Here is an 11,502-nt window from a genome sequence, read left to right as displayed (position 1 = left end):
ACAGCAATAGTAAGTAAATTTCCTTGTGTAATATTCTGTTAAAAACTGCTGAATATGGAGGACTGTGGTGTACAAATACTGATCTATCAAAAAATCAGTTCAATATGCATTAAATGAAAGTAAGCTGATTTATCATTTAGATAGCAAGCATTGACCTGCTGAGTAAGATGCATCAGCTATGACATCTCCATGAGGAATGAACCGATAAGAGGCTAGACAATACAAATTGCTTGGTGAAAGTGTTTAAATTTAAACAGAAGAGGAATCCTCAGAGGAACATTAGCTTAATCTTTAATCCATTTACACAGCATTAAATTTCTTTCATACTTTGACAAGAGAAATTAGATGCATTAACTGTACCTACTTCTAACTAACTTGTAAGCATTTTGAATGTGCACTTGTTGCTACTCTTAAGTGAGCATTTTGGAGTTTTCATAAGTCTGTACTTACATCTTTTTCTGCAAAAACAAACAACCCAACAACATCAACACAGTTATAGTAAAACCTGGTTGCTAAATTCAGACTTAAGTGACAACTAATTATCAACTAATTATCTAAGCTGCAAATAAAACTGGGACCAATTCCAGAAATTTGTCAACTACCTGTGTTTTAAAGATCAGTTTTTTGTTTAGTGTTTTCTTATGCTAGGGTGGCATGCTCGATATTTCAAGAAGACACACTACAACTTTTTCTTTATGTATTTAATAAAGTTATATATGAACAACTTTTGGATTTGAAGTATTGTTTGAGTACTTAATTTGGTAAAAGTGAAATATTATAAATACTAGTACTAGACATGCATTCCTTTCATTCGGCCTTAAGAAAACATTACAAAGTCGACATATAACATTTATTAAAACATGTTATACAAAAAGGGGGCAAGAGACTCTTCTATAAGAAGAAAATATTGAACAGTAACATTAAATTAAAACCATGCTGTACAATTAAGACAGCAATATTTATAGACAAATCTATCCAACTTCTGCAATACGAGCATAACATCTCACAAAATATCAAGATATGCAGTTTTACTATTATAAATGACTTGTTTAGAATAAAAACATATAGCTCATTAAGGAAGATTCACTTGACTTGCATAAGCACTTATATTTCTGGAAGAAATATAGAATCCCATGAAGAATAAAACAAAACAAAAAAAGCAGCAATTGACAGACACAGGCTTCAAGCAAAATTAGAACTTACAATTTAATCACGTTAAAAATATACCATTTTGTTTTCCAGCATCTTTCCCTAGGGCACTGTCAGCTTACAGCTCACAGCTGAAGAGCTCAAGCTGTCCAATTAAGCATGTAAATGAATAATAAAAAAAAGCAACTTTCATCTTTCATCTATTTTGAGAAATGTTCTAATTCTATGAAAGCAAAATACTCAGTATACCGCTATGGGCTCTCAGAATTCAGAGAATGGTCACCTCACCTTTCAGCACGAAAGGGCTGAAATTACAAGAAGTGACTCCATTCTTTCAGACTCAACAGGATAGGGATTTCAACGTTATCAGCCTTTGATCACCCTCCCTTGCTTTTGATACAGGACAAAGTTTCCTAAACACAAACATCACAGATGAATAAAAGGTAAAACCAAAAATGTAATGGACAGTACCTTCTAGAGTCTACCTAGTCATCCATTAAATGAAGATAGTTGCTGCATGCAACCTTTAAGGTAACACTTAAAAAACAGTAACAAATCTACAACAGTGGTGTGTGAAGTATTAACCTTCTCCCTCAAAAGGGTCAGATATACACCTATAGGACATCCTAACCCTGCTAAGAATGTTTTTTTTTTAATTTCTTATATTTGTTTTGGAATGTCAGTTATATAGATTACATGGCAATTAACAGCTTAGTAATGGAATGGAATGCAAATGAACTTAGCTGTCATAACAGAAGATGTTCTTCCATCAACAAACCAATGAATGGCTTCACAGTAATGGAAAATTTTGATAGCCTCCTGCATGTACAATATTCTGGTTTTCAGAAGATATTCACCTTACTGCTGTCAACAGCAGAAGTGAGCAATATAAAAATACACAGAAGTTTCAAGGTTGTATCATTTAAGTAATGAAGCTTATGGGGAGATGAATGAAATTTACCAAATAAGCAAGCATTTAAATACATATTGATCACTTCCCTTCTGCCGACAGACAGGATGGAAAAAAAAAAAACAAACCCTTGAACAAATTCACTGCCCTAGCAGTGACTAACAGCTCAGGAGAAGCTGCATCTGCATTTCTCTCTTTACTGTGTACAGCTGTCCGGGGCACAAACTGCTGGGTTTCAGTGGGCTGCAAAGGTGGCACACATGGCAATGATCATGAACTGCCCTGTGCCTGTCAAAACAGTTTCTAGCTAGCACTGAAACTGATATAACAGCCCATTACACGCCAAATCTTGAACCAGTACAGCACCTCTGCTGAAATAGATTTAAGAACGTGCAGTAGATGCTAGCAAGAGGTGCAAGGAATTAAAAAAAGAGGAAATAATCTAGAGGAATCAAAGCTAGAAACACATGAGGAGAAACTGAGGAGATGCTCCTGATGTGCAAAGGAGATACTGAGGAGATGTGTGAAGACTCACCCTCAGAAGGTCATACAGTGCCAGAGGAGAAACATTTCTATGGGACTTCAACCAATGGATAAGTTGTGCTAGAGCAGGTACACCTCCGAAATAACTGAGCCCCAGGGGTGACCCAAGCAAGAACAAGCACACCCTAGGAGCAGCTACAGTCCATGGATAAACCACACCAAGAGGTAGCAACACCAACAAGCCTTGCACAGGAGAGGCCATCAGCTAAGAAACAAAGATATATATGACACCAACCTCCTATGGAAACTTTCACCTCACCAAGAGAATTGAAACAAAGTGACTGAAAGGAACTCCAAGTGAAAATAAGCAGAAGTGAGATTAGGAAGCTGGAGAGGAAGAGAGGTGTCAGAGTTAAGGTGAGCCTGAAGAAGGAAGTGTTTAATTTTGTTTTTCTCAATACCTCCATCAGTGTTTGGAAGTCTGCTGAAGCACAGTAAGTCAAGCTCTGTTAAAACATTCCAAGTCAGTTGTTTTGCCTGTGGTAGACAAAAGTAATATTTGTACGAAAGTACCTCAAGCTTCACTTAACCACTCAACCCTCTCAATTAACTCTCACAATAACCTTATCAATATTTTCCTTCAATCAGTTGGTTTCACGTAAATTAACATCAGAAAGGCAAGTGTTAAAAAAATAATCAGTGCAGCAACATTTACTGGAGTTCCAGATGATGTCATATTATGGAGTAAAACAGTAACAGGCAAATATTTAAAAGATACTATTCACGCTGAATCACTAACGGAGGATATGGTTCTATAGTATGATCTACTGGACCTGTTATAAAAACATTTAAAGTGTCTCTCTCAGTACATTTTAAAGCTTAATTTTAAAGTAATCTAACTGCAAATAGGAGCAATTTTCAACTTCAAAACATCCCATATAAAAGTCATTCCAAGCTGGTAAAAAGAAACAATTCTGCTGGCAGCTCTGTAAGGTGGTCTGGATTTAATGGTTATATTTATTTAATGCTTGTATTTCTGTGCTTGACCATAGTTCTCAGCCTGGTGCCTCTGACCAGCCTTTTATTAGTTAAATGGGAAGTGACATCCTTCATCTTTTCATGCAACACTAAAGTGACAATTTGAAAGGGTTTGAGAACCAATGTAATATACAAAATCATTCTTGAAATGAGTATGAATATAGCTTCCTCAAAAATGTCATGATGGTACTTGCAGAAATTATGCCCTGTATGCAGAGTAAGGCCTTGAAGAACAGAAAAATAGGGCCAGTGAGTGCAAGAAGCCCTTCCTCTATACTTATGTAAACAGGAAAGCATCATAATTTTCTTAGTATTAAAAAAAACAGTGTTAGCAGTGTGGAAATAAACCATAAAGGGAATGTCATTTCTAAGTTTAAAAAACATAATTATAATTTTTTTTATTTTTACTTTTTAAATACAAAGTGCTTCTATACGTTAAGCAGGTTACAGTGTTAATGAGCAAATCCCTGTTTAGTTACCTTGATTACAAGGGTTATATATATGGCCACCATGGTATATTAGAGAGTTCAATTAAGTGCTAAGAATAGGAACTCCTTGATGCTGACCATTCATACCCATTGCCAGCAATGGATTCATGATATTTGGGAGTATCTGTTTTAAGAACATCCTGTGTGAAAAAATATCTGAATCATCAGAAGATTTAGAGCCTCTTAAAAAATTGAGGTTTGTAAGCAGAATGCCAGAAAAGAAATGACAGCAATTATAACCCACCAAGTAATAAACCCCAGCTTGCACAAGACACTGATGTTCAGGATACAGTTTGGTTGCATCTCAAGACAAGATGTAATTAGGACTTTAAAAAAGAATCCAAACTGGCATGTTCACATGTTTTTGCTTCATCATACAGGGTCATCTGTTTAAGTACGTTATTCTGCACATTCCAGATTTAATGCATTAACTGGGGCCAGACAAGTTTAGAAGGCCTTTGATACTCGTTAACTTTTTTCCTCATGTTACGAACACTGTGCTTGGATATCACTTCTTTCTGTTATAGCCTAGCTATACTCTAAAGGCTCTTTTTATATTTTAGTAAAATACAGAGAAGGGTTATTGCTTTTGCATAGGAATGCACTATGCTTTCAACCCCAAAATCCTGTTGCCACCTTTGTAAGTGATGCACTCACTCTTCCTGCAGAGCTGGCAGCATCTCTCAAAACTACAAACATTCCTCCATCTAGCTCCGAGAATGAGATCCTCATCCTAAGGAAAAAAGTGTCACTTTCCCAGTGAAAATCCAGACCTTGGACATGAGCACGGTACCATGTTCTGCAGCACCACTATTAGATCCAAATACTGCACTTCTACATCTTTCCCCCTCCCCCCACAAGCAACTTCATTTGAAGAGGTAAACAGATCTGGCTACTTAGGATCATATGTAACCAGTCACAGTAGTTCAGTACCAAGAATCTGTATCACAGTTCTTACTTCGTACTATTCCAAGAGTAAAGAATTAAGAATTATTAATTTCTAAATCATTTTCCTAAAGCATGTTTCTAAAACTAGATAAGAGTTCTCAAACAAGATTCTGTATCAATAAACATCAAGTCAATTTATGAAACTACAGAGTTTGGTACTTGCTACTGTAGTAAGTCACAAAAAATGTGAATATACAGTTAGATCTTAGAATTTTTAGTATTTTGGGTAAGTTCCAAATATATATATATATATTTATAAGAAATACTTATACACATTTCAGTAGCTCTCATTATGTAACAATCAAAATCAAGCCAAGCCAAGACTCATACAGCATTAGGCCCTGGAAGAAAAACTAAATTATATTTAATACAGATTTAAGTTCACATAGTGTTCAACTATATTTGAGTGCTTTACAGACTCTTTAAATAGAAACCAGCACAAAATTAAGCAACCATTTGTCTTACTGGAGATAGACAAAAAAGTGGAAGACAGATAAAGGAAAGCCAAACCACCTTTAACACAGCCTTTAAGCAATACAGTAAGAAATATTCAATAATGCAGACTATTTAATGATGCATGTTGAGTACGTTGGCAGTCTCTGGTCTAAGGCGAAATTCTACTTTTTTTCCCCCCTTAAAACATGAATCATGGAAATTTTATTGATAGTTCACATAGCCCAGTACAGTTATCCTAGTTCTCTTTAATATTATTTTTCCCCCCCTTTAAGGCTACTTGAATTCCTGCTTTATGTAAATACTTGTACAATTTGGGTCAATTTAGAGCTAGGTTCTACTGTCAATTTGTAAGACTCAGAAAACAATAGGGCTTCTAAATACTATTGTGATAGCAAATAATGTCACAAAGACCTTACAGAACACATTTTGCAAGCACCTTTCAGATTAACCATTTCCACTTCACACCCACCACCTGGAATAGAATTGTGGTAAATAAAACATTTGGTCTGCTCACACCAGCATAATCATTGAAACTTGTTTTTTGAGAATTTAAATTTCACAATAGCAAGTACCAGACACTATTGGAATAATTAGTTTATTTTCATTACTGTACTGAACAAATGTAAGCTCTAATGTCTCAGTTCATCTCAGTAGTACTCTGCTCAGCTTTAGAAGCTTGATACGACTTGGTACAAGACGTCACATGCCGATGAAAACTGTCCCGCCACATAAATCTTTTCCCACAGATGTTACATTCATACGGTTTTATGCCTGTATGAATTTTCATATGGCCAACAAGATGGTGTTTCATTTTGAATTTCTTACCACAGACACCACACCCATAAGGTCGAAGACCAAGGTGCATACTCATATGCCGATCTCTCTGACTTTTGTGTGTAAAGCTCTTACCACACTGACAAGGATACAGCTTATCAGCATGTGAGAACCCAGTGAGGGACGTTTCTTCTTTAATTCCTGCAGCCATTTCAATGCCTTCACCATAGCCTGTTGCTATCATAAGATCTTGTCTGTGAGCACTTAAATTTCCATCTGCCCTTTCACCAGAAAATTCTTCCATAGAAGAGCCATAGAAGTCAACTTGCTCATCGTAATTACTTTCATCTGCCTGTTCATCAAATTCTGCTTCCATCTTTTTGTCAGCTATATGAAAGTCTTCAACACCTGAAGACTGAATTGAATGATCTGCCTGAATGGCATTCATGGATTCAGAAACTTGATGTTCATCGTAAGGATTGTCAACACCTTCACAGTCTTGTTCAAATCTTTCTGGTTTCACATGGATCCACCGCTTGTGAGACATGATGCTGGGTTTGCTATATATAGGTCTGGTATATTGATACTCAGCACTATCACTAGTTCCTTCTTCACCATCCTGACTCGTCATTCCTGTACTAAGTCTATCATGCTCTGTTGAAGAATTACTGGGGAGGTACTCATGTTCTGTCAGTTGACATGATAGCTCATCCTTAGAACTCTCTTCTTCATTTTCACCATCCCTCAGTTCCTGCACTTTGTGGAATTCTGTCTGCCCTCCAGATCCAAGTTCAAAGGTTTCAGCAAGGCCATTGTAACTACTACTGCTTGGGGACTGATGGTCACTGCCATGATTCATCTTCTGACAAAGAACTGTTGGGTTTCCCTCTAGCACTTCAGTGCATTTATCCACTACGTGCCACATCTGAAGGAAACTTGCTGCTGTCAGGTAACTAACAATCTCTGGAGCAGGCATTACCAGCCGACCTGTGTAGGTAGACAGAAGAATGTTTTCAAATACTCTTGGATTCATCACATCAGGCAGGACTATTCGCCTGCTATTTTTTAGGAGAACCTGATCACAGAAGTAAGGTGAACTAGCTGCAAGGACAGCTTTATGGGCTCTGAAGAGATGGCCCTGAACTACAATGGACACATCACATAATTGTCCTTGCTGGCGCTGCTGATTTAACTTCTGCAAAATGGTGCTAGAAAAATCTGGAAATTCCACTCGGAAAGAGCTTGATCCAGACTCCATTTCATTACAAATTTAGTGTTGTGCTGAAAGAAAGCAAACAACAAAAGATCAGAAATTCTGCTTAGTAAAGTATTATTCTCTCAGTTTCCTTATAAACTCATATGGAAGTCACTCCAACATTTTCTGGAACTTATGTCACTGATATATTTCTACTCTGCCCTCCCCCCCACCCCCCAATTTCATTTTTCTCTTTCCTGAAACTTGTACTGAGGACACAAATTGCTATGCCAGCATATTTAGCTGTGCTTCTTCTATTCAAGAAGACTTCCCACTACAACAGGAGCTACAGAAAGATATCTCTTGTTTAGTTGTAATAATTCAACACTTGTACACCAGAAGCTCAGCTAGCAATTCAGATATTAATATTTACACTCCCATGACTCAGATGTCAATCACAAAGCTGACAATCATTTAATAACAACATTCTTTAAAATGCCTGTGTTTCATTTTATATTGAAGTTTAATATGAATGTGCATACTGTTATCACCAGAAATAATAACAGAAATTGAAGTGTAACAATGAAAGACCAATATTAACTATCTGAATAAACTAAGTTCATGCAATTTTTCAATTTGATGTGTAAACTGAACATAACGGAAGTCCAAAAGAGCTATGAAGTAGAAAGCAGTTTTTCCCATAAAGATGCTTCTTGTAAGTAGGAGAAAGTTTTAATAGATAGAGCTGCACATCTAAGAAAGAATACTAATTAATAAGCAGAGAGCACACATGTACAGGATTTAAAAGTACACGTATATGGTACAAAAATAGAACAGACATTACAAGCAGTACTCTGAAATTGAAGTGATTCCATGGAAACATGGAATTGAGAAGATATGATTATGAAACTCTTCTACAGAGTCTGTACAGTAACTGTAGTACTTATAATTATATACTGTATATAATAAATGCATGTAATTTGTATATAATAAATGTGTAATATATATAATTATGCAACCCGCTATATAAAAATTTATTAGATGCACTACGTTCAAGTGCTGGCACATTGGCACAATGGTATGACTACTAAATGCAAGGAAAGCAGCAGTGTGTGTTTACAAAATACTGTCTACACAGGAGTGATTATGTAAATCAACATTTAATCAACAGCCACCCATTACATAATCCCTTCCTGACTGATCAAATGTTTTCCAGTTCATACTGTTGACATCTTTCCTCCACTCTCCCAAAGCCTCACTGTTCCTTCTTTAAAGTTCCTAAACTAGAAAAGGATGACAACATACAGAGCACAGGTGAAAACAGATTATTTATGGTTAACTTAGATCAAGATGAATAAGATTACCATAGAAGAGAGAGCATGGGCTCAGAAAAGCACCAAAACTTTCAAGAAATACATGCTGAAACTCGCCAAATGCTGAGGTGAGCATCTTCTACAGAACTGTGAAGATTATACTTTAAATGCCTTTTTTTTTTTTTTTTTTTTTTTTAAAGTAGAAGTATGGCATCAATGTGATTCTCTTATGTAGACCTCTGAAGAAAACAGACTGGGAAAAATAGCCTGTTACTAGGGAAATCATTTATAACAGTAAGTAACAATAGCAATACATTCAGAAGTAAAAAGGTACTGTTTCTGACAAGTGTCCTTCTTTCTTGAAACCTTACACAAATTTCCCCCTTTTGGATAGCAGGGGGGACAATAAAAACAAACAAAAAAAACCTTCCACTAAGGAGGAAGACAGTCAAATGACTAAAAATTCTGTAACTTAGCACTGAAACTGCCTGTATACAGCAGCATTCACATCTTCATAATTGTCACTGCTTTACCAATTGAAGCAATGATTCAACTGAAGGTGCTTACCAACTACTGCAAGATTCTCAGCTACAATATGAAAATTAGTTTAGAGAGCCCCTTTCCCACAACTACTGCCTCACATAAACATTCTGCTTAGACAATTACCATGTTGTATTAAGTGAGAAATAGCCTAAAACATGTAAGTAATACTCTCTGCAAGTTCAGTTGTTAATTCTTCATTCAACTTTGCTTAAAACACTTGACAACATTATGGCACTACTTCAGACACTTACACACAGGACATGTTATGAAATGCTTATTTTTTAAAAGACTTTTTAAAAATGCAGGCACATCAGTTCTTTATGTCTTTTCAAAGTATTCTCAGATTTAAGATTCTATTTTTCCATACTCACCTACAAAAAAAAAAAAAAGCAAAAATAACAATTTAGGAAATATATGGCCTCAATTTAAAGAGAAATCTCTATAATTTCTGCTTGTCTAAGCTGCCAGGTATCAGCAAGTACCTGGCATGGTAATTCATCAGAGAAACAGTCACAGGTGGGAGCAGCCTTTCTTTTATAAGTTTTAAATTCTCATTAAAAAAACAAAGCTATCAAAACATAAGCAAAGTATTTTGTTAGTAAAGCCACACACTTCAAGAATGCTTCCATTTTTTTCTCTGGAGATTTCAGTTTCTCCTTCTACAGCCTGCTCAGTTGCTGCATTTTTTTAAAATTCTTGCTCATTAAAAAAAAAAAAAAATTCTAGTGCAGTTAATAGGAAATGCTTCATTTCCATGCTGCAATACTGAAACACAGGGGTCATATTACGCTTAAAATAAAAATTATGCCCATATTATGCTTAAAAATAAAGTTATTTCGTGAACAGCCAGCACATAGTAACTTCAGCTCTCCATAAAGATTCCGAAGAAATCCCCTTCATTCCCTACACCCACCGAGGCAGCACCTCAGAGCGTTAAGGTATCCGCAGGGACACCGCGGGGAGCCCACGCGGAGGCGTTACGGGCACAGCCGCGAGAGCACCGCAACCCACGGCCAGCCCACAGCTCATCGCCGCCGAGAAAAGAGCCAGGAGCAGAGTGGGCCCAGGAGCCGGCTCCCGGCTCCTTGAAGGAGCGCCTCCCCAACAGAAAGAAACGCAGAAGCAGCGTGAGGCAGCAGCCGCGGCAGGAAGCGGAGGGGGGGCGGCAGGGGAGAGAAGGCCTCACTCGCCTCCCGGGCCCTCAGCCTCGCGGCTTCCCGCGGCCTACGCTCAGACAGCCTCTCACCTGGGGGCCTCAGAGTCTCTCTCATAGTGGGCCACAACCTCAGCTTCAGCGCTCAATGCGGCCGACACGGCTCAACCAGCCTCGACAGCCCCGGAAACAACGCTTCCCCGTGAAGGACTTCCGCATCCCGGTCACCTGACGGCCCGAGAACGGCTCTTCCGCTTCCTGCCCGCAAGGTGGTGGGGTGGGGCGCATCCTCTTCGGTGCCGCCCAATTGCGGTGCCTGCTGACTGCCGCAGGTGGCTGAGTGTCCGTAGGCCTGCGCCAGCAATATGTGGATCGAACATGCTACGCGTTGCTGGGCCAGGGTGATATCAAAAGGGCCCTCCGCTCTGTGAAATTCCTCGGTCACTTTGTGTGCACCTCTTTAGGATCTCCTCGGTACTTCCCTTTTTTCCTCCCCAAGTCTTTGAAAATGAAGGGTAGTGCTTGCCAACCCCAGGGATATCTCAGCAAGACAGACCAATGAAACAGCGAGCTCTGTTGGAACCTTTTAGTGAAATTGAACTTGCCTAAAAAAAAAATTAGTCAAGTGGCAAAAAATGGGTATTGTTATAAGTAGCAATAAAAAGAGAGAAAGAAAAATGCCAGTCTTTGGGAATGTGTGTGCTGCTGAGAAATCCAGAAGGGACTGGGTGTTCTTGAATCCTCTGCAGAGGGAAATAAATGACAAGACAGAATTGCTATTATGTTACATCATGTCTGCAGATAAGGGAACAACTGGAAAGTCACCAACATCAAGGCACAATCTTTAAAAAGATTCATCTGTTGCTTGTCTTGATGGTTTTGTGATAATGCATAATTGCTTTGAAGATTACTTTCTTTTTATGGTTTGATTTTGAAACTGATGTATAATACTGTCACCACGAGGTTTCCCCAAAGAGTTTTTCTTTATTTCACTACTACTCTCCATTGCAATTGTTATTGCTGCTGTAGACAGTTCCAGGGGGGACAACCAG

General features: G+C 37.9%; 1 protein-coding gene across 2 annotated transcripts; it reads right to left on the bottom strand.

Moving 5' to 3' along the window:
* Positions 1–686: 686 nt before the first annotated feature.
* On the bottom strand, positions 687–10,672 carry ZBTB43 (zinc finger and BTB domain containing 43). Of its 2 annotated transcripts, none has more exons than XM_415377.7 (2): positions 10,544–10,672; positions 687–7,527 (listed from the first exon to the last, which is right to left on the bottom strand). In XM_415377.7, the coding sequence occupies exon 2, from the start codon at positions 7,502–7,504 to the stop codon at positions 6,110–6,112; it is 1,395 nt and encodes a 464-aa protein (XP_415377.1). In that variant the 5' UTR covers positions 7,505–7,527; positions 10,544–10,672; the 3' UTR covers positions 687–6,109. The 2 variants fall into 2 exon arrangements, with proteins under 2 accessions (XP_415377.1, XP_046757804.1); XM_046901848.1 differs by having other exon boundaries at positions 687–7,233.
* Between the last annotated feature and the right edge of the window lie 830 nt (positions 10,673–11,502).

The sequence above is a fragment of the Gallus gallus genome, chromosome 17 (genome assembly GCF_016699485.2).
Source record: "Gallus gallus isolate bGalGal1 chromosome 17, bGalGal1.mat.broiler.GRCg7b, whole genome shotgun sequence".
Taxonomy (NCBI): domain Eukaryota; kingdom Metazoa; phylum Chordata; class Aves; order Galliformes; family Phasianidae; genus Gallus; species Gallus gallus.
This window is presented reverse-complemented; position numbering and strand designations above follow the sequence as displayed.

What these genes read in the sequence shown, in the direction of transcription:
- ZBTB43 (XM_415377.7), bottom strand. Translation starts at nt 7,504, where the DNA reads ATGGAGTCTGGATCAAGCTCTTTCCGAGTGGAATTTCCAGATTTTTCT.